Consider the following 25,884-nt stretch of genomic DNA (forward strand, 5'->3'; position numbering starts at 1 on the left):
GTAACCATGGTAACTAACATAATTGTCATTAAGTGCAGTATCTATAGTAACTGTAATAACTGCAGTACTTTTACTTGAAGCATATGATGACTTGTGTACTTCCACTGCAGTAACCATGGTAACAACAGTTAGTGTGTGTACTAATGGTAGTAACTGCAGGAATTGTGGCTGTTGTACTATGCAGCTGTAGTACTTTTACTTGTGTACATGGGCTGCAGTATCCATAGTAACTGTATTAGTTTTACTTCTACTACACAGTGACACGTATACTCATACTGCAGTACTTTCACTATGTAGTATATGTAGTATTATTCAGTGGTTACCGCCCTTTTTATTGTTTGACAGGAGAGAGACGTTACGTAATTTACTGACAGTGACGTCAGCACACTGCCAGGATGCTCTATGACGAAGAGGTCTCACTCTGTGTGACGATAGAGAGCAGAAACAGGTCAGAGTGAGACGTCGCTCTACTGGCAGCTCTGATCTGATCAATATCAGAGAAGTAATGCAGTACAAATACACACATTATGTACACACTATATACATACATATACACAGGACAAATATCCATATCAGTGATATTCAGACCAGTACTTCCTGTTCCAGGTTCAAACATGTTCCAGCTGATCTCTATAGACACACATATGAAGCAGGTCAGTTTAAAAAAGACAATAAAGAGAGAAACTGCCAAGAACACCAGACTACAGACTGAAACCAGGAAGCTCATGGAGCTAAAATCTCCTCCCTCGCCACAGATTATGATTATTTAAATAATTGTGAATTTAGATGTGCTTATATAAACCACCAACTAAAACATCTGAGTTCAAATCTTTGTCAGATTTTAGCTAAAAACTCAAATAACTCTAAATGTTCAAGCATTAAAACACCAAACTCCTTCTCATTCTGAGTAATAATAACAGACATTTAACTGGAGTTTCCACAACAGTCATATGTTTGTGTTTTATTGTGTTCTACTTTAAATCATGAGCCCTGAGCGCAGCAGAAACCGTCAGAGTGAGACCTCCTCTTCTCTCACACTCTCTGATCACTGACGCAGGAAGCAGCAGCAGAAGAAGAAACTCACAAGTCCAGAGATCGTCAACGAGACCAGAGAGCTCATCAATACTCGATAAGAACAGCTGATCAGTTTGTTACTGCGATGACTTCACTGCGGCAGGTGATTGGACTTCACTGATAATCAATAACTGATACTGTAGGACTTCAGTGAGGATAGCTTGGTGCTACAGGTGATCAGAGCACACAGATAATCAATAATCAATCCTGTGTGACGTCAGTGAGGACCACCAGCTGCTATCAGGTGATCAGAGCACACAGATAATCAATAATCGATAGGTTGTGAGTTGGGATGGCAGCGGCGCTGCAGCTGCCCGCCGAGCTGTGGCTGCAGGTGTTCAGCTTCCTGTCCTGGAGAGACAAACTGAGCATGCGCTGCACCTGTTCGCACTTCAGACACCTGGTGGATAAGTCCCGCCCCCTGTGGCGCGGCTTCAGCGTGGTGCTGCGACACTTTTCCCGCTACAACCGTCCGTTCTGGCGCAGCCTGGCTCAGCGGCACGTGGGCAGCGTGTCTCTGCGCTCAGGTAAGAAGAAGGACCTGAAGCAGTTGTCCACCTGGCTGCCTGCCTTGGACGCGCTGCGATTGGACGACTGGAGGGAAGGGGGCGTCGACGAGCTGAAACAGTTCCGCCAGCTGCAGCATCTGTCCGTCACTTCCTGTTCAACACCGCTGAAGAACCCAGACTTCCTGTTGTCTCTGCGCCACCAGCTGACGCAGCTCAGCCTCTGTAACATCCAGCTCACCTGTCCGGCCCCTCACCTGTTGGCCGCCGTCAGTCAGCTGACCCGCCTCACCTCCCTGCAGCTGCATCACGACGGCAGTCTGAGGTTCCCGACGCTCAGCGGCGTCCTGAGTCACCTGACTGAGCTCAGACACCTGTCCTGGACCATGATCACCTACAAAACACTGTCACATGACTTCTTTAGCCCCGCCCACCACCGAGGTAAACACATGTAAACTCGCACACAGGTAAACTCACCTGGATAATTCAGAGATAGCATCAGTTACTGGACGACATCAGCATTAAAGTTACTGATCATCGATCGATTATTGAAGAAAGAAACCGATTATTGAGCACAAAGTTATCTGTGATTGATTAATACACCCTGCAGAAGCCTTTCACTTAGATTATTTATAATGAAGTTATCTGTGATCGATTAATACACCCTGCAGAAGCCTTTTGCTTAGATTATTTATAATGAAGTTATCTGTGATCGATTAATACACCCTGCAGAAGCCTTTCGCTTAGATTATTTATTATGAAGTTATCTGTGCTCGATTAATACACCCTGCAGAAACCTTTCGCTTAGATTATTTATCATGAAGTTATCTGTGATCGATTAATACACCCTGCAGGGGCTTTTCTGTTACATTATTGATCATGGTGATATCTGTGATCGATTAATACATCCTTTTTTTGTTTTTTTAGAGTTATTTTTTTGGCCTTTTTGTCGGCTTTATTAGATAGGCGCAGTGAGAGAGAGACAGGAAACAGGGGAGAAGAGTCAGGGGAAGACATGCAGCTAAGGGCCACGAGCGGGAATCGAACCCGGGCCAGCTGCGTCGGGGACCAGCCCTGTACATGGGTCGCCTGCTCAACACATTGAGCTATACGGGCGCCCGATTAATACATCCTTGAGTAAACGTTCCTGTCCAACAGAACCAGCAGATGTTCCACCTGAGTGCTGCACATATTTTCATATCGATTCAAATGCAGCAGATGTAAGGTAGACTCAGGTGTGAGGTAGGAGCTCAGGTGTGAGGTAGGAGCTCAGGTGTGAGGTAGGAGCTCAGGTGTGAGGTAGGAGCTCAGGTGTGAGGTAGGAGCTCAGGTGTGAGGTAGGAGCTCAGGTGTGAGGTAGGAACTCAGGTGTGAGGTAGGAGCTCAGGTGTGAGGTAGGAGCTCAGGTGTGAGGTAGGAGCTCAGGTGTGAGGTAGGAGCTCAGGTGTGAGGTAGGAGCTCAGGTGTGAGGTAGGAGCTCAGGTGTGAGGTAGGAGCTCAGGTATGGTGCGTCTGTCATCCAGCAGGTGACACTGTTCTGCAGCTGTCTGACCTGCAGCTGTTGAATTACGACGCCATGGTAACAGAGGAAACGCTGCAGCCTTTGTCCCGCCTCCGCAGCCTGTCAATCTTCCACCTGTATTCCGTACCTGGACCCACTTGCCACCTGAGAACGTGGCTGACGTCACTGCAGCAGCTGTGCAGCCTCAGCATCCACGGTTAGTGACAGAACCCATTCTGCTCTGCTTCTACTGTGATTCTACACCGGGTCCAAAAAGTTGGTTCTCTCCACTGGACAACATGTTTGATTGTCACCAAAATGGGTTCCACCTGGTCAGCCAGGTGCTGTTTGGTTGTTGGTCTGGTCAAACTGTCAGGTCCCAGTAGATAAACTCCTTGCTTGACCAAAATGTGTTAAAGTCACAACCAGATTTTGGAAGTGTTGTTACCATGGCCAAGAGTGATGCTACGTGTCCACAGGATCCCTTTTTCTCCCATGTAAACGCGTCACATTTAAAAATCACCCGCTTGGTGGGCGGGTCACTTAGGGACCACTGTGTGGTCACATGACAGCACATTTGTAGTTTCTCAGATATCCGTGATGTGCAGATGAAGAAGAAACATCAGGTGGCACAACTTGATTGCATAATAATCAATTTATTACAAAAAGACAGCAGCTGATCAGGCACCATGGACTGCCCGATGGAGAATTCAAAGCCAGTATGAACCTCACCAAACAACATTCTGAGCTCACTTATTTAGGTTCATGTTTTGTTTGTGAAAACTCAGCGTATGGTTTCTGTTAGTACCAGAGCCCCACTGACCAGACAAAGAGCCGAATCACTCAACCCCCGAGGCGTAGCGACCCCTTCTACCTCAACATTCCAGAACTTAAAAAAACACATTCCAGTCTATCAGAAATATTAGTAACACGTCTCAGGTGAGATACTACACTTTCAGCTTCAGTCCGGTAGAAGCGTCGGACCACCATGGCGGCTTGGTCCCAAACTTTCTCTTCTATTACGAAAACAGTTCAGCGAAAAGTATTTCTGAAAGCATTTGAGGTGAGAAATTAGCTGCTGAATCTGTCCTTGTTTTAGTTCAATGACGGCTAGTTTAGACGTTTTGCGAAAGTTCCGCGATGTGTCAGACCGTCACTCGCCACACCGAATTTGCTTAAAGTATAAATCAAGTCTCCTCTATGCACCAGATCGCAGCTGGAAACGTACTGCAACGGAACCAGCATTCAATGCGGTGCGTTTCACATAGACAATGAATGGGATGCATGAAACTGACGGACCCCATGGAAGCAAACCATCAGGCTGAGATTCATGCATGGACCATTGATCTCCAAAATGCAGGAAAAACTGGTCTGCAGGAAACTCAGCTCCTTGACAAAAGAATCATCTGGGTGCAGAAGTGGTGGCAAAGGTACAACAAAGGAGGATCCTTCAAAAGACTTGCCTCGCTCAGGACGTCCATCTGGCCAAGAGCCGAAGATCTGAAGAGAAAGGCCGAGGGTAAAAGACACCAGTCAGAGGCTGAAAAATCTTGGAGAAGGTGTTTCTAGGATCGCTGTGCTTCGTTATTTAACAGAAACATTGGAGCTGAAAGCTTTAAAGAGACAACATACCCCTCGACTCACCAAAGTACAAAAGGAGAAGAGGCTGGCTTTCACAAAGAAGTCCATAACTGTGACTCCAAAAGTCTGGGAGAACTGGATTCTATCTGATGAATGCCCTCTCTATTAGCCCCCCCAAACCATACTGTCGGCACTGACTTTCACTGCTCAGAAGATGGTACTTTTTCACGATCATCTGTATAGATCGTCGTTTGGCTGTTAGGTGTCGGAAATACTCTACCGTTCAGAAGTTTGGGGTCACTTAGAAATGTCCTTATTTTTGAAAGAAAAGCATTTTTTTCTATAATGAAGATACCATTAAATGAATGATAAATCCAGTGTAGACATTGTTAATGTGGTAAATGAATATTGTAGCTGGAAACAGCTGGTTTTTAATGGAATATCTCCATAGAGGTACAGAGGAACATTTCCAGCAACATCACTCCTGTGTTCTAATGCTACATTGTGTTAGCTAATGGTGTTGAAAGGCTAATTGATGATTAGAAAACACTTGTGCAGTTATGTTAACACATGGAGAAAAGTGGGAAACTGTCTAGGTGACCCCAAACTTTTGAACGGACATGTTTTTCTGACACCCAACAGCCAAAACAAATGTATCGATACAGATGATGGTGAAAAAGTAGCATCTTCTGATGGTGAAATTCAGTGTCCATAGTGTGGTCTGGAGACTATCAAAGCTGCACATTGTCCTTCAAGGTACCACTGTAGATGCACAATATTAGACCAACTACATTCTAGAAAAGGTTCTACTTCCTGTTTAGGTCAGGAGGGAAAAAAATCTGGAAAATGTTTCACAGATTTTTGGAATTGGTATTAATCCTCCTGTTGTCCTCATTTACGGGCACCAAAAATATTGTTTCCTTGTCTGAAAAAAATCCAAAAATTCACCAAATTTCTGAAAATTTGCAAAATCTTCAAGAAGAAAATTCCAATAATTCCTTAAAAGTTTCCCTTAAAAGTTTTATTTAAAAAAAAAAATCTTGTAAATATTTTCAAAAAATTTGTAAAAATCTTCCAAAAATCCTAAAAATATGTAAAGTTATTACATATATATCAGTAAAACTTCTGATATTTTCTTTAGGAACATTCAGAAAAAATCAACCAAAATCCAGCAAAATTCGCTGATTTTTCTGTGAATGTTCTTAAGAAACATTTTTAACATTTCTTTCTTCCACCAAAGAATGTTCAAAGATTTCCCAAAATGTTGAAAATGTAGACATCAGAAGTTTCACTGTGAAAATATTTTTTTTTCCACATTTTCAAACTTCAAACTGGCTCAATTTTGACCCGCAGGACGACATGAGGGTTAATGTAGATGGAGCCCATACGACTCAGCAATGGTGTTCTGAACAGCTACCTGGCTTTAACCCTTTGATGCGCAGCGTGGGTCAACAGATACACACTTTCCATTGGATTTGAGTCACTTTTGACCCATGTTGTGCGTCAAAGGGTTAAGGAGGAATGGAACTCAAACTCCTGGGTTGGGGAATCCTGAACATCTTTACCAGTCCACCACCGACCACCATGAAACAGCTCTAGTGTTGGAAGATAGAACCATCCACACTCGAGAACCTCCTACATTCCCTGCCTGAAATACTTTTTTCTGGGGTGAAAAAACATTTGGGACACAATGTACTGTGATTGTACTGATTCAACTGTGACTCTCCTGCTTTTACTGGCTTTAATGTTTACTTTAGTGTTTCCTACTCTGCTGCTCTGACCCCTGAGGTTCAGTGATGTCATGTGACCCTCTGTCCAATAGGAGGCCACCCCCTGGCGGTGTACGCTGACTGCCTGCCGTCCTCCCTCCTCAGTCTGACCCTCTGTGTGGACCTGCAGCCTGAAGACCTGCAGCTGGTCTCCATCAGAGCGCCTCACCTGGAACACCTGCACCTGGAGCCCTGGAGCTCCTCCTCCAACCTTGTCAGACTCCTCCCACAGCTGTTCCCTCACCTGAGGACGCTGCGGATCAGGTGAGCCGCTCACACCTGGGCTGTTTATCACCTGAACATTTCTGCAGCTCAGATTCTCTTCCTGTTTCGTGTTTCAGACACCAACACGTGTCGGACGAGGACTTCCTGTGTCTGCAGCAGCTGCAGCAGCTTCACACTCTGGAGGTTCTGGACTCGTACTACAGACCCGACCCGACGGACCCCAGCTGGGTCGTCTACCAGCCCAGTCCTCGTCTGCTGCAGCTGAGTGCCGACCTTCAGCGACGCACCAGTCACAGAGTCCGAGTCGTCACCAGCTCACACAGAGACCCGCTCACCTGCGACTGTGTCTGACCAATCAGCAGCCTGATCACTTGAACACGTTTCCAGCCGTTTATTGCTTTGCCAGCTGCCATCACAGATGCATGATGGGTAATTTATAGCAGAAGTGCCATTAAACACTGGGAATATTAAAGAAATTACAGTAAATTATCTTATTGACGTTCTGAATGTGGGCTTTGCAGCTTTGAAATCAAATAAAATATAAATTAGCAAACCACTAGTTTTTTCTGCTTTTGTGAACTAAAATTCTGAATAGAAATTTTCTTTGTATCGTTTTAATTTTATGATGCTGCCACCACCATGCTTCACATCATGATGCTGCCACCTCCATGCTTCACATCATGATGCTGCCACCTCCATGCTTCACATCATGATGCTGCCACCACCGTGCTTCACATCATGATGCTGCCACCACCGTGCTTCACATCATGATGCTGCCACCACCATGCTTCACATCATGATGATGCCACCACCGTGCTTCACATCATGATGCTGCCACCACCATGCTTCACATCATGATGCTGCCACCACCGTGCTTCACATCATGATGCTGCCACCACCGTGCTTCACATCATGATGCTGCCACCACCGTGCTTCACATCATGATGCTGCCACCACCATGCTTCAGTTAATGATGCTGCCACCACCATGCTTCACATCATGATGCTGCCACCACCGTGCTTCAATCTAGATGGTGTGTTTGTGACGTTTAGTGTGTTTTCCTGGTGAGATTCACTAAAATAAACCATTTTAAACTTCTGATCAGTCGACACGAGCTGCTGAGTTCATGTTTCTACAGACGATATAAATGAAGTAAATACTTTTATTTCCAAATTACAAAAAAAACAGGTATTTACAGATGAAAAAAACTAAAGATTTATACAAAACCGCTCCTCTTCTTTCTGCTCTCATGCAGTCCATTAATAAACTCCCAGAATGCTTTGCGCTCAGACAGGTGTGATGTGGGCGGAGTCTCCTGTTGATCTGTAGATCCGTCGTCACTCTGACGTGTCGCTTTCCTTCTGTTTCTTCTTCTTTTTCTTCTTTTTGGCACTTTCTACCACCTGAAGGGCAACAAGGAAACAGGAAACCTTAAATCTGAACTGAAATTAAAACTTTTTATTTATTTTAACAAACTCAACTGCTGGTATTCATCAGCTGCCCAATCGGTAAAACTAAATCTGAAGATTGAAAGTTATTTTTCAGAACAGTGAATCCAATCAGCATCATGTTCTACTGCAGTCAGATTCAAATTGACCTCAGATGATTGGTTGTTGATTCATGCTGAGCTAAAACCTCGTAGCTCCAAAAGCTGCATCAATAAATTAAACTCAAACTGACCTCTGCGTCTGGCTCCGCCCCTGTATCGTCTGGCTCCGCCCCTGTCTCGGCCTCCTCCATCTTGGCCCTCTTTTCTTTCTTCTTTTTCTTCTTTTCTTTCTTCGCCTCCTCTGCAGACGGCGTATCGGGCTGTGTCACCTCTCCGTCGCTCTCCGCCGCCTCCCGCTTCCTCTGCAAGTTAAAGATCAATAACGTCGCCACAGTGATCAATCACATCAATCAGAAACTAACAGCTGATCAGATCCACTCTGAATGGTGAGACCGTCCTGACAGCTGATTGGTTGTTTGATAAAAGGTGACTTTACCTTCGCTGGAGTCTCTGTTGGCTCCTCTGTTGTCTTTTTGGAGACGCTGTTGAACAAAATAAAAACTAATTAATGAGATTTTAATAAACACACAAATAGGTGTGATGTCACTACTGAAATTATGACATCACAGCTCTCAGGTGAGTTTGATGAAAGTGTCCTCAGGTGAGCTGCACTTCAGCTTTCAGCAGAGTATAGAAGCTCAGTCTGAAGGTTTCTGTAGCAGACTGACTCCCTCAGAGAACACGTCAGCTCAGAGAGGGATAACTGTCTGCACCTCAACACACCTGTGCATTAGCCCCGCCCACTCCAGGTCCAGCATACCTGTAGTCGACATATTGTTCCTTCCAGTCTTGTGGCGTGTTGCCGTTTGGTTTGCCGTGTTTGTCGAGGAGTCCTTTCTGGATCATCATCTTCTTCTGACTCGCCTGACAGACCAATCAATCAATAACCATTAAAGCCGATCAGGTGTGAGTTACCTGGGGAACCACAACGATCAATAAGTTCAGGCGTACCTTCGGACCCAGACCCCACTTCCGAGGATACGTGTCTCTCTCCATGATCACCCTCTTGATCTTCGCCACGACGCCGTGATCGCAGGTGGAGATGACGGCGGTGGTCATCAGAGCGACGGCTGTGTGAAAACCAAACACTCGTCAATAATCCGACCTCGACCCGATCGGTCAATCAATACATTTACTGATGTTTGAAGCCATCAGAGAAGGGTGATAGATAGCAAGTCATCATGGCCCGAGAGCTGCTGCATCTATTCAACTCATCATGTGGCTCCGGACGCACCTGCGAGGCGCTCCGACTCACCTGTGCAGATGGCCTCGCCCTTCGTCGTCATGACGACGATGTCCTGGTTCATCTCGATGCCGTCCTCGTACCTCAGCACACCTGGCAGCATGATCTTGGCCCCGTAACAGATGGCGTTGACCTGCAGAGGCGTGGGTGAATTTTAGTCAGTGTTGAACTAAATAACAGAAACAGACGTTAGAGGTCCAGGTGTGTCCAGGTGTGTCCAGGTGTGTGGGAGGAAGACTCACTGCACTGTCCTTCATCACCAGCCGTTTGTGCGACACCAGCAGCTTCTCCAGCGGGAAAATGACTCTCCTCAGGTACGTCTCGTCTTTGTTGTGATCGAACTGCCACTGGGCATCCAGGACGTCGTGCATCGTCACCATGTTGTCCTGAAACCAGAGCCACAGGCGATGATGTCAGCGACGGCAAACGTGATGTCATTGCTAGAGATCAACTGACATTAATCGGTTAGTCTCCTTTCTTTATGTTATCGCGTTTATTACCCACTAAAGGTCCAAGTCTTAAATTTTAGTGCGTAAGTTTAACCTGTAGCTGCCTCCTCACTTAGCTGATAGCCGTTAGCATAGCATTAGCCACTTAGTTAATGTCCAGATTTGCACAAATCTGGACATTAACTTCTTGTGTCCCTGCAAAGAGATGAGCCAGAACAGAGTTAAAATAATCTGACTTGATGAAGATGCTATGATGCTACACATAGCGCTAGCTGCAGGCTAACCTCCGACTGCAACCAGTGACTTATTCTGGTATTTTCACATGTGACGTGTTTGTGTAAGATTGCGGTGTTTATTATAACTTCAGTAACCAGACCTAGCTAATGTGTTAATCCATCCCTCATGATGCTGCCACCTCCATGCTTCACATCATGATGCTGCCACCACCATGCTTCACATCATGATGCTGCCACCACCATGCTTCACAGTGGGGATGGTGTGTTTGCGATGATGTTTTGTGTCTAACATCGCGTCTCATCTAATGAACAAAAGCTCTATTTTTGTCTCACCAGCCCAAAGAACCTCCTCCTGTTTTCTGATTCATTCATGTTTCCATTTTTCTGATCATTCACCAGAGAAACCTTTAAAAAGTGCATTCTGGGTAAACTTTCAAGGCTCATATCAGCATGTTGATAATCTAGTAAAACTCTTATAATCAGTCATTAATTCAGATGTCAGCGGCGTTGAGGTTCTGCAGCGTCGACGAACGGCGCCGGCTGCGTCTCTGCCGCTTTCTTTTGTTTCAAAGTCTAATTACCGAACCTGCACCGATCAGCAGGACCGGACTCAACACTTTGACCTCTGACCTCACAGCCGACAGACAGGAAGTGACGCTGACCTTCTCTCCCAGGACGCCGGACCGGACTCTCCTCAGCTCCTGCATCTGGCCTCCGACCCCCAGCAGCAGGCCCATGTGGACGCACAGGGTCCGGATGTAGGTTCCTGCCTCACAGCTCACCCAGAAGATACCTGTGGGTGACAGGTGAGCTCTGACATCAGCGTGACATCACCACAACCGCGTCATGAACATGCGCTACATTAAACCCTTCAAAATAAGCCCAACTTTGACATAAAAGTCAGCGTGGATTATTCAAATGTATTAAAATCCAGAGGTGAATTTGGCTGAACTGGTAGACTTGAGGTAATCAGGTTGATCAATAGGTGTATTGATTGATTGGTTCCGTACCTAGCCTCCTCTCAGGGTCGTACTCGATCAGTTTGCTCTCATAGATCGTTCGGACTCTCAGCTGACGTTTCACGGCGGCGATCAGCGGCGGCCGCTGGAACAAAGCTCCGGTCAATGTCTCCAACGCCTGCAGAGGTAAACAAGGTGAGTGACGGTCACATGACTGATCACATGACACAAAGTCTGGCAATCACAGCAAACACACACTGAACCATCCCAAGAAAACATCCAGCAACAAGTTTAAGTCTTCTAATCAATCTGCAGGTGTGTCGAACCAAACAACCCTCAGAACATTTTCTGTTCATGCTTTAACTTCTAACTGAACTGTGTCTAATCAATAGTTTAGCATTGACAATCGATTAGCTGCAGCAGACTTACCCGGGCCAGAGCATGTTCGCTCTCTATTGCATTGTGCAGCCGAACGATTCCCACATACTCTTTACCTGCAACACACACAGAGAGTAGTGAGGAGGCCGCTGGGTTTTACTGTGCTGACGCGCCTGTCAGCCGGGTGGAGACAACAGAGGATAGAAGAGGCTCAATGGAGATCAATCAGACCTGATCAGAACCGATCACCACTCAGTGCCGACGGCAACATTTCTGTTCAACTCTTATAGAGGACGACATGATGGGAAACATTTGACTTCAGATGACTCGACGGCATCAAGTTTAGTTGCAACTTTGGAATTTAGTCGGTTTAGATTTCAGTCACATTCTGTAAGTCTTGATTTCAAAAGTGCATTTTTTTCACATCAGAAATCAAAGCTGCAATCAGGAACCTGCCATCACTGACCTGTCTGTCTCGAGTCAGAATCTTCTTATGACTCAAAAGAACCTTCTGACAGAAAATTAAGATCTGTCAATAAAAACCACTGACATCTCAGCTGACAGTCTGGTGTTTCCCATCATGCACTGCAGTTATTCAAGTTACTCAGTATGGCCTCAAGGCATGATGGGAAACGCTCGACTCTCCTAATCGGTTCAGATGTTCACTCAACACTATGAAGTTTAAGTGAAACTGTTATTTTTCATCAATTTAGACTTAGGTCACATGCTCCAAGTCTCTGATTTCCTAATTGCATTTTTCTACCAGAAATTACAGTTTGCAATCGCTAACCTGCAATCACTGGCCTGAACGCTTTCAGTTGAATCTTCTAATCCCACAAAACAAATTTCAGACAGAAAATTTAAATCTTTCAAAATGAAAATTATTACCATCTCAACTGACATCCTAGTGTTTCCCATCATGCACTGCAGCTATTTATTCAGCTCACTGATGTTGTCTGCATGAAGTTAGCGGTGACCTTGAACCTGTCCCACCTGATCATCTCCAACGAGCCCCATTAACTATAAACCACTAACTGGTCACCACGTACCTGCGCTCTGCTGGGATTTGACCAATCGCGTGGCTCGATCGACGCACACGATCAGACAACCGGTGACTTTGGGATCGAGCGTACCGCTGTGACCCGTCTTCTCAACCCGAAGGATCCTCCGAATCCACGCCACGACCTCGTGGGACGACGGGTTCGCCGGCTTGTCCAGGTTGATGAAACCCGACCTGACAGGAACCAGGAATTATCGTCATCGGCTTGTTCGGAGGGACTTTAGCACGCTAGCTTAGCATGAACGGACTTTACCTGACATAGTCGTGGATGTTCCTCTTCAGAGGGTTGCTGCCGTTGGGTAGGGGGGTGTAGTGAGCCGTCCGGATGTTAAGTTTATCAAAGTTCTGCATCAAAACAAACACCAGAGTTGGTTTCAAGACATATTCCTACAGAACATTCGCAAAAACTAACATTTCAATTTTACCAAACAGACATGAATTTCAAGCTTTACATCTTACAGAGTGAGTACAAGTAATTTTATTGTATATATGTACAAAATAAAAATGTTTTGGGTCTATTTTAGTTGCTTTATTTCCATTTCTGTAAACTGAATTAGTTTGGTTGAAATTCCAACATTAGTTTACCTTTGGTTTCATATTTCACTGTTACTGAGGAGTGCTGTCAATAAAGTTTTATCGTCACCTCCTTGATCATCACAACCTCTATCAATAAAATTTGAATTTTACCATCTATATTGATAAAGCTGGATTATTACAACTTCACCATGAGAGTTGAATCATCATGCATGTCAAAGTGTTATTACTGTATTTATTAATAAAGTTTAGTGACTACAAACTTTTAAAAAAGTTTGAATGGGACTCCCTTCTAGCTTTAACTTCTAACATTATGACCCTAGTTATGAATAATTCCCTTCGGTCTCGGTCATGTGATCAGAACATAAGATCGTCTTGGCTGCGGTCCGGTCGAGTCTTTTCTCTCCGCCAAGTTTCGGGTCGTCGGGCAGAACGCCGAGACGACGCCGGCGCCGCAGCAGAGAGGCCCCGCCCCCAGAACGGGAGCGGAGGCGGAGACCGCGACCAGACGGCGGCACTCAGAGAATGGATAAACCGATTCATCACGTCACATGACCTGGACCGGGTTGATCACGTGACCCGACAGGTGAGTTCAGGTGTCTGACCTTCAGCAGCAGCGGCCACTGAGATGTGTCCAACGACGGAACTTTAGACTCTGGCTTGATGAAGAAATCTTCGCTCTGCTGGACGTCCTGAAACACAAACACACCCATCAGACTCAACTAATCAAACATCTGTGATCAATCAATCGATCAATCACCAGCTGGACTCACCCCAACATCTTCGCTGACTCTCTTCGCCTTCTTCTTCTTCTTAGCCGATGCTACTGAAACACAAAAAAAAACTTTATTTACAAAACTGCTCAGCGACGGAACTTGACTCCAGTAAACTTTGGTCCAGATGTGTTCAGAGGAAAATTAATGGAAACTGGATATTTTTCTTGCAGTTTATTGATGTAAACCTTGTTAGACATTTTAGTTTAAGTCTAAAATCAACTTTAACATTTCTCAAACCTTTAATCTGCTTATAAAACGATAAAAATTTAGATTTTGCCACTTATTTTGGACACATTAAACCAGGTCCAGATTTAAAACCATGACATATGGATTGGTTTAATCTGGACTAGAGTTTCTTCCAAAGGCTTTAAGACAGTTTTTAAATTTGAGAAACCTTTATTCCATTTGTGAAGATTGGATCCACTATAACTATCCTATTTTCACAGATAAAATTAAAGTTTTTCACAAACAGAAATTGTTTGAGAGTCTTCAGTCTCTGTACGACAGATTTCAGGTCTAATGTGGTCGACGTGAGGAAAAAGAAGCAAAATCTACCTTTGTTTTGCAGTTCACAACACAACAGATGAATGACAAAATGAGCTTGGTTCTTGAAGAAACGCATGAGCAAAAACCACTAGAAATAAAGTTTACATTCGCATCATTAAATTAAAACTCTCAAAACAGAAGCTGTGGTCTGACCTCAAGATGTCGACCAAAACACTTCGCACTTTCATAAACAGATTAAAAGTTTAAGTAAACATGAGGGTGGAATCGGATGTTTACCAAAGCAATCATGAGAACATTAACCTTTTTTTGTTCTTTTTCACAACTGGATGACATGTGCCTAGATCCACATCTAAAACCACATAATCTACTATTTCACAGAAACGGTAAATGTTTCACAATATAGAGAATATTTAGGGAATCTTTAACATCCAGTCCCGATCTAACCGGTCCAGATACAGCAGCGTTTGATCTGGAGCTGGAGTAATGTGGTCCAGATTGAGAAAGTGCAGGCAAATTTGATTTTTTTAATGAAATTAATAAAGGTTTGACAAACTTGTAAGCTCAAATTTCCCTCAACTGTTTAGCTACAGTCTCTCCTTCAGCTCACAGCCTTTGCATTAATTAATAATTAACAATTAATTAATGATAAATGTTGATCAGAAGCTTCAGTTTCACCACAAACTCATTAATAACTTCATTGTCAACATGTTCAGGCAAACAGCTGCCGCCCACGTGGTCTCCATTGCAACACGTGGTTGTTAGCATGAGGCGGCTAACGCTGGGAGCTAACAGGCCTCCTGAACTGATCAACTATAGTATTTAACACGTGCGGAGATCAATGCATGGAACTGATCAGGTATTTAACAATAATAACAACAGTAACAATAACTATGAATGAGCTCAGGCTGCCGGGTTTAAACCACGTGGCTCGGCAAAAGAAGCAGAAACTGTGTCGATCGGCTTCATTCAGAATCTGCCTGAAACTTTCCCTCATTCTGAAGCTCCACACGAGGCTCCTGATCGCAGCCCTGCAACTGCACAAACTCCGGATCCCTCCAACTCTGCAGCAGAATGGACCACGGAACACACGCCGAACCAACAACCTGGCTGCTAATACACGAAAACACAACTACACGACACGCTGCTTCATTCAGAACCTCCACGGAGCTCTGTTTCATTCAGAGCCTCCACACGTGGGTCCTAATCGGGGCCCTGCAGCTGCACAAACCCCGGATTCTTCCAACTCTGCCGCAGGGTGAAGCATAAAACCCACGCCGAACCGACAACCGGACTGTCAGCACAATAAAACAACAACCAAAAGTCAAGCTAAACACCACACATCGGATCTGTGACCTGAAACTCCTTAAATTTAAGTTTTTTTCAATGCAGTTTGGCGTCAGATGCAGAAACCCGCAGAGTGCAGCTGATCTCCGGGGTTGTTTCGTTACAGACTAAAGCGGCTTCATTTAACAGGTGAGTTAAACGTTAATCAGGTAAAATTCTGCATATTAAGCTAAAAGTCGCAGCTGATTAAAGTCTGAGAGAAACGTGCAGCAGACTCACCCTCACCGTCCGCCATCTTATCTGAGACTGAGCGCGCACACACTGCGACCTTCTTCTTCTTCTTCTTCTTCTTCTTCGGCTGCTTCCGTAGGATAAATGCTGACATGCGCACAACGGCTCCCACAACAGGGACTGTCAGAAAAACATCAAATACATTTTTATTTATTTCTAATTAAATATTTTTTAAAAAATACAGCAGAAAAATAAGATTTAATTTTATTTTAATCACTTTATATAATATAATATAATATAATATAATATAATATAATATAATATAATATAATATAATATAATATAATATAATATTATATTATATTATATTATATTACATTATATTACATTATATTATATTATATTATATTATATTATATTATATTATATTATATTATATTATATTATATTATATTATATTATATTATATGTTTTGTTAATTTATTTATATATATATATATATATATATATCCATCCATCCATCCATTATCTATACACCGCTTAATCCTCACTAGGGTCGCGGGGGGGGCTGGAGTCTATCCCAGCTGACTCAGGTGAAGGCAGGGGACACCCTAGACAGGTCACCAGTCTGTCACAGGGCTACATACAAAGACAAACAAGCACTCTCACATTCACACCTACAGGCAATTTAGAATGATCAATTAACCTCAGCATATTTTTGGACTGTGGGAGGAAGCCGGAGTACCCGGAGAAAACCCACGCATGCACAGGGAGAACATGCAAACTCCATGCAGAAAGATCCCGGGAAAGCTGGGACGCGAACCAGGGATCTTCTAGCTGCAAGGCGAAAGTGCTAACCACTACGCCACTGTGCAGCCCATATATATATATATATATATGTATATATATATATATATATATATATATATATATATATATATATATATATATGTGTGTGTGTGTGTGTGTGTGTGTGTGTGTGTGTGTGTGTGTGTGTGTGTGTATAGCTAGTTTTTGTCTTTATTTTTAATATATTTTCCTTGTTTTTATAGATATATTTATGTCAGTCTGTTATTTGTATGTAATGTGCTGTAATGTGCTGTCACCACCGTGCTTCACATCATGATGCTGCCACCACCGTGCTTCACATCATGATGCTGCCACCTCCATGCTTCACATCATGATGCTGCCACCACCGTGCTTCACATCATGATGCTGCCACCACCGTGCTTCACATCATGATGCTGCCACCACCATGCTTCACATCATGATGCTGCCACCACCATGCTTCACATCATGATGCTGCCACCACATGCTTCACATCAATGATGCTGCCACCTCCATGCTTCACATCATGATGCTGCCACCACATGCTTCACATAATGATGCTGCCACCACCGTGCTTCACATCATGATGATGCCACCACCATGCTTCACATCATGATGCTGCCACCACCATGCTTCACATAATGATGCTGCCACCACCGTGCTTCACATCATGATGCTGCCACCACCGTGCTTCACATCATGATGCTGCCACCACCGTGCTTCACATCATGATGCTGCCACCACCGTGCTTCACATCATGACGCTGCCACCTCCATGCTTCACATCATGATGCTGCTACCACCGTGCTTCACATCATGATGCTGACACCACCGTGCTTCATCATGATGCTGACACCACCATGCTTCACAGTGGGGATGGTGTGTTAATGATAATGTTTTGTGTCTAACATAGCATCTAGTTTAATTGAGAAAAAGCAGTATTTTTATCTCATCAGCCCAAAGAAGGTTCCTCTGTTTTCTGATAATTCACCAGAGAAAACTTTAAAAAGTGCATTCTGGGTAAACTTTTAAGGCTCATAGCAGCATGTGTGATACGTGGTTGGTCAGGAAAGGAACATTTTTACCTACATTTGATACCAGAATCATCTTCTCTTATTTAAATAAAATGCAACACATTCAGCTATTAATTTAAATTACAACAGGTTGTTTTTGTCCTTTCACTGTTATTTTGTAGGCAAATAAATCACCGAATAAGCTGATACAGAAAATGAATATCTGTAAATTACTTGCTCCTTTATTTACCTGTGTGAATATTTTCACTGAAATAATGATGCATTTCTCAGACAGAATATTTCCATCAAGTCAAACAGCACAGTACAAGATATGTGTAGTTACTGAGTTTTACTTCTAGGGGGCAGCATGATCCAGGTGTGTGCAGTAAATTCATGATCTTTGTTACAATTTTTTATGTGTATTTCCACTTTGGCCGGACATTTTACTGATATGTTGTTACTTCTTGTTAATTTGTGGACATGTCAGCCAGTAACACATATTTTGCAATGAAGAAAGTGAAATAAAAATGCTAATATACATCATTTATATGTTTTATTTCAATATTAGATTAAATGCACCCAATTAATCATTCTAACCTGTATAATTATAACAATAGCAATAATAATGATAATAATAATAATAATAATATGAGTATCTTTGAATAATAACAACAACCCCTATTATTATTATTATTATTATTATTATTATTATTATTATTACTGTTATTCTTCTTCTTATTATTAATTATAATAATAATAGTAATAACAATAATAATAATATTAATAGTAGGATAGCAATGATGATAGTAATATTAATAAAATATTCTTTATGTTAGTATTACTACGATTATTATTATTATTATTATTATTATTATTATTATTATTATTATTATTATTATTATTATTATTATTATTATTATTATTATTATTATTATTATTATTATTATTATTATTATTATTATTATTATTATTAATATTCTGTTTTCTTAGTCGATTCCAGCAGGTGTTTCACTGACTTCTGGTCCGGAAGGTGGCGGCAGCAGCGGTTATTTGTACCGTAGACGAAGAAGAAGAAGAAGAAGAAGAAGAAAAGAAGAAGAAGAAGAAGAAGAAGAAGAAGAAGAAGAAGAAGAAGAAGAAGAAGAAGAAGAAGAAGAAGAAGAAGAAGAAGAAGAAGAAGAAGAAGAAGAAGAAGAAGAAGAAGAAGAAGAAGAAGAAGAAGAATTGGCGCAGCCGCAGAAGGAGGAGAAGAAGAAAGACATCTCTGAGTTTATGTTGCCTCTCTTTCGGCTCTAAACTTCTTCAAACTTCTTCAAACTTCTTCAAACTTACAGAGCCAGAAGCAGAACACTGAGGCGGGAAAGAACCGGAACAGAACCGGGACTGAGCGAAGGGACTCGGTGAGTTTTACCGGCGGGTTCTGGTCTGTGGAACCGGGGACGGTTCAGTGGTGCTGAGGCTGAGCTAACAGGCTAACAGCTAACAGTTAGTTAGAGCTGTGGAACAACAACAATTATAATAATAATAATAATAATAATAATAATAATAATAATAATAATAATAATAATAATAACAATAATAATAATAAATAGTTTACTGGAGCATCTTGTATTGTCTTAACCTGTTTTCTGATTTTTTAAAAATATTTCAGCTAATTAAAATTAATTAAAACTTTGAAATCACACCAGTTTTCATTTGTGACACAAAATACAGCTGATTTAATTGATAGAAAACTGTTCAGCAGCTGCTCTGATGATTTTTTTGGTCATTTTTGAAGCATAAAATCAAAGATTTATTGTTTTAGCTTCTCAAATACATAGGATTGAATGCTTTTTTTTGGGTCTTTTTTCACGGTAAACTCAGTTACAGCTCAAACAGTTTATTAATTATTAAATAGAAAAATCACCTCTCAAGTGTTTTAATGATTGATTCAAAGTCAGATTTATTAATAAAGCACATTTAAAAACAGGCAAAGTGTTGCACTAGTGAAATCAAACACAAATAAACTCAATTATTAAAAGACAAATCTGAGTAAAAGTCAATGAACTTAATAAAATTAAAGGTTGCAGGACAATAACAGATGAAGTCAGATGGTTTTTCTCTGCTTTACTGGTTACTGTATTTTTAGTTTGTTCATTTTGATTAATCATAAACATAAATGTTTTTCTTCAACATAAGTGCTGCCACGGTTCTAGAAAATGGGAGTCAGACTCAGTTCAGTGTAAAAGTTTCTTCTAAAGTTTGGGTGTTTTTCAGATGACCCCAGAACAAAATGTTCCATCTGTTGGCTTCTCTCCTGCCCTCTGTGCTCACTAGCTGTATTTCAATAGAAGAATTCACTATAAAGCTGCTCTAATTTCAAATTTTTTAGAACAAGGATGAAACAGTGACTGAGACTTTTTCAGACGACACTTTTCTACCTGTCATTTCAAGATTCAGATTTTTTTAACATCATTTAAAGTCGATGACCGTAAATTCCTTCAGTTATATTTACAGAGAATCCAAAGCTACTCCCAAAAGCTGCTTTAACTGCTGTAAAAATTCCATATTGTTCACTTTGCACTTTGTTTAATATACGGACTACTTTTTCATTTTGGATTGGACTCTAAGAGAAGCTTGGATTTCTTGTTTAAACAGTAATTAGCCCTCTTTTTTTTAATAAATGTATTGTTTTCATGTTGGATTTTCTAGTTAACTGTGTAGTTTTTGCAGTTTAATATTTAAACTTATGTTCACATTTTGTGCTGTGTTGCGTCATAAAATAACAGTTCGTCTCAACAAAATGAACTCATATAAATGATTCTGCTCTTCTGGAGGGAAATTAAACATTTGGAATATTCAACCAATTGGTAAATAGCATAATAAATAGAAAATCAGTTGTTATTGGCTAGTCGTCATCACTTCGTCTCCGTAAAGTCGTATTTTTTTGCGTCCGTCCGCGACTTCGGAAAGTAAAAGAATCAAGAAGACGACTGAGGAAACATTTTAGCTTCATTTCGAAACTCCGCCTCTCGTCTCTGATTGGTTGGTTGTCTGCGAGGATGATGTGTCCTGCTCTGTGATTGGCCAGCTGTCTGTGACGTTTCCTGCTCTGTGATTGGCCGGCTGTCTGACGTGTCGGGCTCTGTGTTTGGCCGGCAGCTGCAGGTCAGTAACTATTTTGTGTCTTTATGTTCTCAGATGAAATGTTTGCTCTGAAGACTTTGTGTCGACCTGCAGCTCTGCAGCTCCTGCGACTGTTTTCTACCAAAACTCTTCCTACTCTCACTCTGTTCACGAAGGTACCGTCCTCCTCACAGCCTCGTATCACCAACACCCCGTATCACCCCGTCTCACCATCACCCCGTCTCACCATCACCCCGTATCACCAACACCCCGTATCACCCTGTCTCACCATCACCCCGTCTCACCGTCACTCCGTCTCACCATCACCCTGTCTCACCATCACTCCGTCTCACCGTCACCCCGTCTCACCATCACTCTGTCTCACCATCACTCCGTCTCACCATCACCCTGTCTCACCATCACTCCGTCTCACCGTCACCCCGTCTCACCATCACTCTGTCTCACCATCACTCCGTCTCACCATCACCCCGTATCACCAACACCCCGTATCACCAACACCCCGTATCACTCCGTCTCACCATCACTCCGTCTCACCATCACTCCGTCTCACCATCACCCCGTCTCACCATCACTCCGTCTCACCATCACCCCGTCTCACCATCACTCCGTCTCACCATCACTCCGTCTCACCATCACCTGAGGGCCACTTATAGTTTGTTTCCTGTTACCGACCGACAGACAGACGAGGTTTTAATCCCACTACAGTTGATACACGACCAGTCAAAAGTTTGGTACAGACGGTTTTATTTCTGGAGATAATCGATCGTTAAATCGGCTACACAGATGTTTGTTTTATCCTGTGTGTAATCAGATTACAACGCTGTCTGTAATCAGATTACATCTCGAGTAGTCAGATTACAGCTCTGCGAGTAATCAGAGTACAGCTCACTGTATAATCAGAATATAGCTCCATGAGTAATCAGAATACAACTTCGTATGTATTTAGATTTCAGCTCCGTGAGTAATGAGAGTACAGCTCCGTGAGTAATGAGAGTACAGCTCCGTATGTAATGAGAGTACAGCTCCGTCTGTAATCAGATTACATGTCCGTCTGTAATCAGATTACATGTCCATCTGTAATCAGATTGCATGTCTGTGTGTAATCAGATTACATGTCTGTGTGTAATCGGAGTAACAGCTGGTGTGTTTGTCTGTAGGATCCGTGTCCTCTGTGTGATGAAGCTAAAGAAGTGCTGCAGCCGTTCAAACACCGGGTGAGACTCTGAACTCTGAGAACTACAGTATAAAGTTAATAAATACTCGTGTATTAGTACCTTTATTACCTCTATGACAGTAAGAAAATACTCTGACTGTAACCCGTGCAGTTATGGAGATATTAATAACTACATTATGGAGGTTCACACCGTCACGTCTTCCTGCCTGCACTTTTCTGAGATTAGTCTGTTGATTTCTGCTTTGTTTCCATCATGATTCAGATTTTAAAAGTCATGTGACCCAGTACCTGGTGTCTCTGTGTCCTCAGTTCATCCTGCAGCAGGTGGACATCAGCCTCCCAGAGAACAAGCTGTGGTGGGACAAGTACAAGTGGGACATTCCTGTGTTCCACCTGGAGGGACGGTATGCTATGAAGCACCGGGTGGACATGACGCTGCTGGACAAACTGCTGCAGGACATCGAGACGCAGAAGACGTGATTACTGGCTGTGTGTTGTCTAATTTATCTAATAATCAATAAACAGACCTGATCAATACATCTGTCGTCACCGTGTCTGCTTTAAGCCTCACACCAGCCAATCAGAGCAGCCCCTCAGTGTGATGTCACTGCAGCAGAAACTGACACCTGTGAGCTCATCAATATTTTACCTGCTGATGGTTCTCTGGCTGTCGGCCAATCACGGTTCAGCTCCACCTGGACCTGGATGTAGCGTGAGGCGGTGTAGAATGTGCCGGTCGCCATGGAGATGTCAGGTGTGCTTTCAGGCAGGTGAAGGTGTGTTGATGGCGTCCAGCAGAGCCGTGGACGTTCAGTTTGCTCTGCAGAGAGCCAAGAAGAAGATCTGTGATCTGCAGCAGCAACTCAAGTAAGAGGAACGATCAATAATCTGTTGTCAGGGTTTACACTGCCATCAGATAAAGGTTCTGTTTGGTTTGTTACAGGTTCTGGTTGGTCAGGTACTGGTTCTTGTTGGTTCTTTTTGGCTTCTTACAGGTTCTGGTTGGTCAGGTACTGGTTCTTGTTGGTTGTTTTTGGTCGGTTAGAGGTTCTTGTTGGTTCTCTTTGGTCAGTTACAGGTTCTGGTTGGTCAGGTACTGGTTCTTGTTGGTTCTTTTTGATTGACTACAGGTTCATTTAGGTTCGTTTTGATTGATTACAGACTCTTGTTGGTTGTTTTTGGCCAGTTCCAAACTCTTGTTGGTTCCGGTTGGTCAGATACACGTTCTTGTTGGCTCTTTTTTGTTGGTTACAGGTTCTTGTTGGTTCTGGTTGGTCAGGTTTTGGTCCTGGTTAGTTCTGCTGATGCAGGAACTGTTTCTTGTTGGCCGGGCAGAGGTTGGTTGGGTCTTGTTGGTCAGGTGCAGATTCTGATGGGTTCTGATTATTCAGGTACAGGTTCTGGTCGGTTCTAGTTGGTTCTGGTAGAGACCGGAGTAACAGTCTGGTCTGAGTTGGGGTCACAGTGTGGAACAGATTAAAGACTCAGTAAGCTGCAGGAACCATGTGACCTCAGGTCATGTGACCACATGTATAGACTGGAGACCAGCTCAGTTGGGCTGTTTCCTCTGAGTGGACTGGATGTTCTGGATGTTCTGGATGTTCTGGTCTGCAGCAGGTGAGTCTCAGTTTACCTGATGTGACTAGAAGATGAACCAGTTTAACCAGTACATGTGAGTTTCTTTGAGGCCACAGATGGTCTGCAGGTAAGTTTGCTGGTTTTTGAAGATGTTGGTTAGAAAGTGTTTTAATGTGCAGCAGAGACGGACTGGAGTCCCATAAACAACTGTAAGTTTAAAACTGGACCGTTCTGGATCTAACAAGGTTCAAAGAGACTCAAAACAACCACAAAGACACACAAAGAGACACAATACTACCACAAAATTACCACAAAATTAGCACAAAGAGACACAAAATCATCACAAAAACACACAAAACAACTACAAAACTACCACAAAGAGACACAAAACAACCACAAACTGACAGAAACTGACCAAAATCAATATGTTTATGAGAATGTTGTCTTATTGCCTGTATTTTAATGTATTTTCCAATTAAATAAAAGTGTGTCATAAGAGCTGTGTGTTTTGTTATTGGTAAAGACTTTCAGACAAGCGTGTTTCCCGGCAGGTAAATATCACAGAGAAGCTGGTCAAGGCTGAAAGATTTATCTACAATAGCTGATTGTTCTTCCAGCTTTAATTAGCCGTAAAGTTTTTTCCATCAAACCGTCTCACATGAAGGATAACATGAATTTATTAAACTGGAACACACAGCTTAGTGTCCTGAATCTTTGGGATTTGTTTCAAATTCCGATTTAAAAGCACATGCTTTTTTTGTTTGCTGTAATCCTGATGTGAATGTTTGTTTTATTTTCCAGAGAAACCAGTTCCGAGGGTCCAGAGGAGACCAGTCTGTCCACATGGACTCCCAGCAAGGAACTGAGGGACTCTCTGGTGGACATGTACAGAGGTAAAACACTGATGTTGTAGTTAATAATAATGATTGCTGAAAGATGTTTCACCATGCTGAATGTATCTCCAACAAGTAGCTTCACTGTTTCTTAGTTATGCTGCATTCATTTTATTGATCCAATAGCTTTGATTTTCCTCTCATTCTGAAAAGTTATTTGAAACTTGTACAAAGTAATGCAAAACTGTCCAAATTGAGTCAAATAGCCCAAATAATAAAAAAAAAAATCCAAAATACTTTGGAACTAATTCAAAATCACTCAGACTTTGCTCAGAATGACTTTTAAAAAAGTCACAATTTGAGGCATTTTGGACAATTTTTTATTGGCGTTTTCAACAACATTTGGCTAGCAATGGGCACCATGACAAAGACTTTGGGGTGGTTAATGGCCTCCAATTACTGATTTAAGAAATTATTCCTAAATATCCAGTGGTGAGTCCAGTTTTGAGTCTCCACTCATCGTCTGTAGAAAGATGTTTCACCATGCTGAATGTATCTCCAACAACTACCTCCTCTGTTCACTGTTTCTGAGCCATGCTGACTTTGTTTTATTCATCCAGTAGCTTTGATCTTCCTCTCAGTGTCTGTGGAAACACTGCCTGCAGTTCAACCTGAAATCTATTTGCGTTTTTGCTACCTGACTCTTGGTTACAGCTGAATCAGTTGTAGCTTCTCGGTCATGTAAGAGTTTTTGCTGAATTTGTTTTGTGCAAACGCTTTATTCTATTGAGACTCTTTCCGCTAGATATTTTTAAATCAATATCACGATTATTAGCTCAGATTTGGTTGATTTTCCGCATTAAACCGCACGTCATGGTTGATACGTTTGAGGACCGTTGGGAAATTTAAAATCCGACAGTTCTTTTAGATGAATGGTTTCATTTGGAGATTTTTAGTAAAGGACTTTTCAGAACCAACAGCAGGTTTTGAGGTTCAGAGGTTTAAACAGACTGAAACTAAAGGCTGAAGGTTTGGTTTCATCAGCAGAACTCACAGAGCAAAGTTTGAAATTTAAACGTGACACCAAGCAAGAAGGATCCAGATTAAAGCTTCCGACGGTGCGGTCGTTGGTTCTTCGTCTTAAACTGTGTTTCTGTCCTCCTCCGACGGTAATCTGCTGTGTAAATGCGCCTCGAGGACGACGGCATATTTGGATTTTGACTTTGTGCTTCTGAGAGTCTCGATGTTAATTCGGAGGATGAAACCCGCTGGAGATCAGGGACGACCTCGGTTACCATGGCAACAGCCGGTTTACCTCCATGACCAACGGGAAGCCGACGAGCTGCACCGTTCATCTTATAAAGCCAAATACGAGCTCATGTTTATCTGGTCAGGGGTGTGTTGGAGCTTTTATTTTGAAGGAACACCTGAGTCTAAACACTGCTGTGATTACTCTTATTTTAGTTTTGAG

At 42.6% G+C, this 25,884-nt stretch overlaps 3 protein-coding genes and 2 non-coding genes across 10 annotated transcripts in view; 2 read left to right on the forward strand and 3 right to left on the reverse strand.

Annotated features, from left to right (window-relative positions):
* Positions 1-1,052: 1,052 nt before the first annotated feature.
* im:7136021 (uncharacterized) lies at positions 1,053-7,765 on the forward strand. 5 transcript variants are annotated; one of them, XR_008600049.1, is made up of 5 exons: positions 1,057-2,021; positions 3,104-3,298; positions 6,485-6,695; positions 6,773-7,085; positions 7,624-7,765. XR_008600049.1 is itself a non-coding variant. In XM_023282116.3 (4 exons), exons 1-4 carry the CDS (start codon positions 1,367-1,369, stop codon positions 7,005-7,007), a joined length of 1,296 nt encoding a protein of 431 aa, XP_023137884.2. In that variant the 5' UTR covers positions 1,053-1,366; the 3' UTR covers positions 7,008-7,212. The 5 variants fall into 5 exon arrangements, 3 of the variants coding, with proteins under 3 accessions (XP_023137884.2, XP_023137885.2, XP_023137886.2); XR_008600050.1 differs by having other exon boundaries at positions 7,687-7,765; XM_023282116.3 differs by lacking the exon at positions 7,624-7,765 and having other exon boundaries at positions 1,053-2,021; positions 6,773-7,212.
* A 39-nt stretch (positions 7,766-7,804) lies between these two features.
* Positions 7,805-16,016, reverse strand: dkc1 (dyskeratosis congenita 1, dyskerin). 2 transcript variants are annotated; one of them, XM_023282115.2, is made up of 15 exons: positions 15,911-16,016; positions 13,838-13,890; positions 13,670-13,756; positions 12,784-12,875; positions 12,520-12,704; positions 11,522-11,586; positions 11,144-11,270; positions 10,796-10,926; positions 9,691-9,834; positions 9,461-9,581; positions 9,157-9,275; positions 8,966-9,069; positions 8,642-8,687; positions 8,337-8,507; positions 7,805-8,059 (listed from the first exon to the last, which is right to left on the reverse strand). In XM_023282115.2, exons 1-15 carry the CDS (start codon positions 16,014-16,016, stop codon positions 7,994-7,996), a joined length of 1,617 nt encoding a protein of 538 aa, XP_023137883.2. In that variant the 3' UTR covers positions 7,805-7,993. The 2 variants fall into 2 exon arrangements, with proteins under 2 accessions (XP_023137883.2, XP_035809556.1); XM_035953663.2 differs by having other exon boundaries at positions 13,838-13,887; positions 15,911-15,960.
* LOC111576451 (small nucleolar RNA SNORD83) lies at positions 9,352-9,428 on the reverse strand. The gene has a single exon (XR_002746817.1). It is a non-coding gene; the product is annotated as a small nucleolar RNA SNORD83 (small nucleolar RNA).
* On the reverse strand, positions 13,390-13,615 carry LOC111576452 (small nucleolar RNA SNORD17). The gene has a single exon (XR_002746818.1). It is a non-coding gene; the product is annotated as a small nucleolar RNA SNORD17 (small nucleolar RNA).
* A 2,796-nt stretch (positions 16,017-18,812) lies between the features above and the next one.
* The window catches only part of mipol1 (mirror-image polydactyly 1), a 63,881-nt gene continuing 56,809 nt past the window's right edge, over positions 18,813-25,884 (forward strand). Inside the window, exons 1-2 of the mRNA XM_023282119.3 lie at positions 18,813-19,102; positions 24,382-24,473. Of these exons, the coding sequence (XP_023137887.2) occupies positions 24,464-24,473 (10 nt within the window). The 5' untranslated portion in view covers positions 18,813-19,102; positions 24,382-24,463. The remainder of the gene's footprint in view (positions 19,103-24,381; positions 24,474-25,884) is intronic.

The sequence above is a fragment of the Amphiprion ocellaris genome, chromosome 20, assembly GCF_022539595.1.
Source record: "Amphiprion ocellaris isolate individual 3 ecotype Okinawa chromosome 20, ASM2253959v1, whole genome shotgun sequence".
In the NCBI taxonomy this organism is placed as follows: domain Eukaryota; kingdom Metazoa; phylum Chordata; class Actinopteri; family Pomacentridae; genus Amphiprion; species Amphiprion ocellaris.

Excerpts from the sequence above, each read along its gene's own strand:
- im:7136021 (XM_023282116.3), top strand. The coding sequence starts at position 1,367 with ATGGCAGCGGCGCTGCAGCTGCCCGCCGAGCTGTGGCTGCAGGTGTTC. Across the intron at positions 3,299-6,484 it reads GTGCAGCCTCAGCATCCACG|GAGGCCACCCCCTGGCGGTG; the intron begins GTTAGTGACAGA and ends TCTGTCCAATAG. Across the intron at positions 6,696-6,772 it reads CTGAGGACGCTGCGGATCAG|ACACCAACACGTGTCGGACG; the intron begins GTGAGCCGCTCA and ends TTCGTGTTTCAG.
- dkc1 (XM_023282115.2), bottom strand. The coding sequence starts at position 16,016 with ATGTCAGCATTTATCCTACGGAAGCAGCCGAAGAAGAAGAAGAAGAAG. Across the intron at positions 11,587-12,519 it reads CAAATCCCAGCAGAGCGCAG|GTAAAGAGTATGTGGGAATC; the intron begins GTACGTGGTGAC and ends TGTGTGTTGCAG. Across the intron at positions 9,582-9,690 it reads TGGTGATGAAGGACAGTGCA|GTCAACGCCATCTGTTACGG; the intron begins GTGAGTCTTCCT and ends ACGCCTCTGCAG.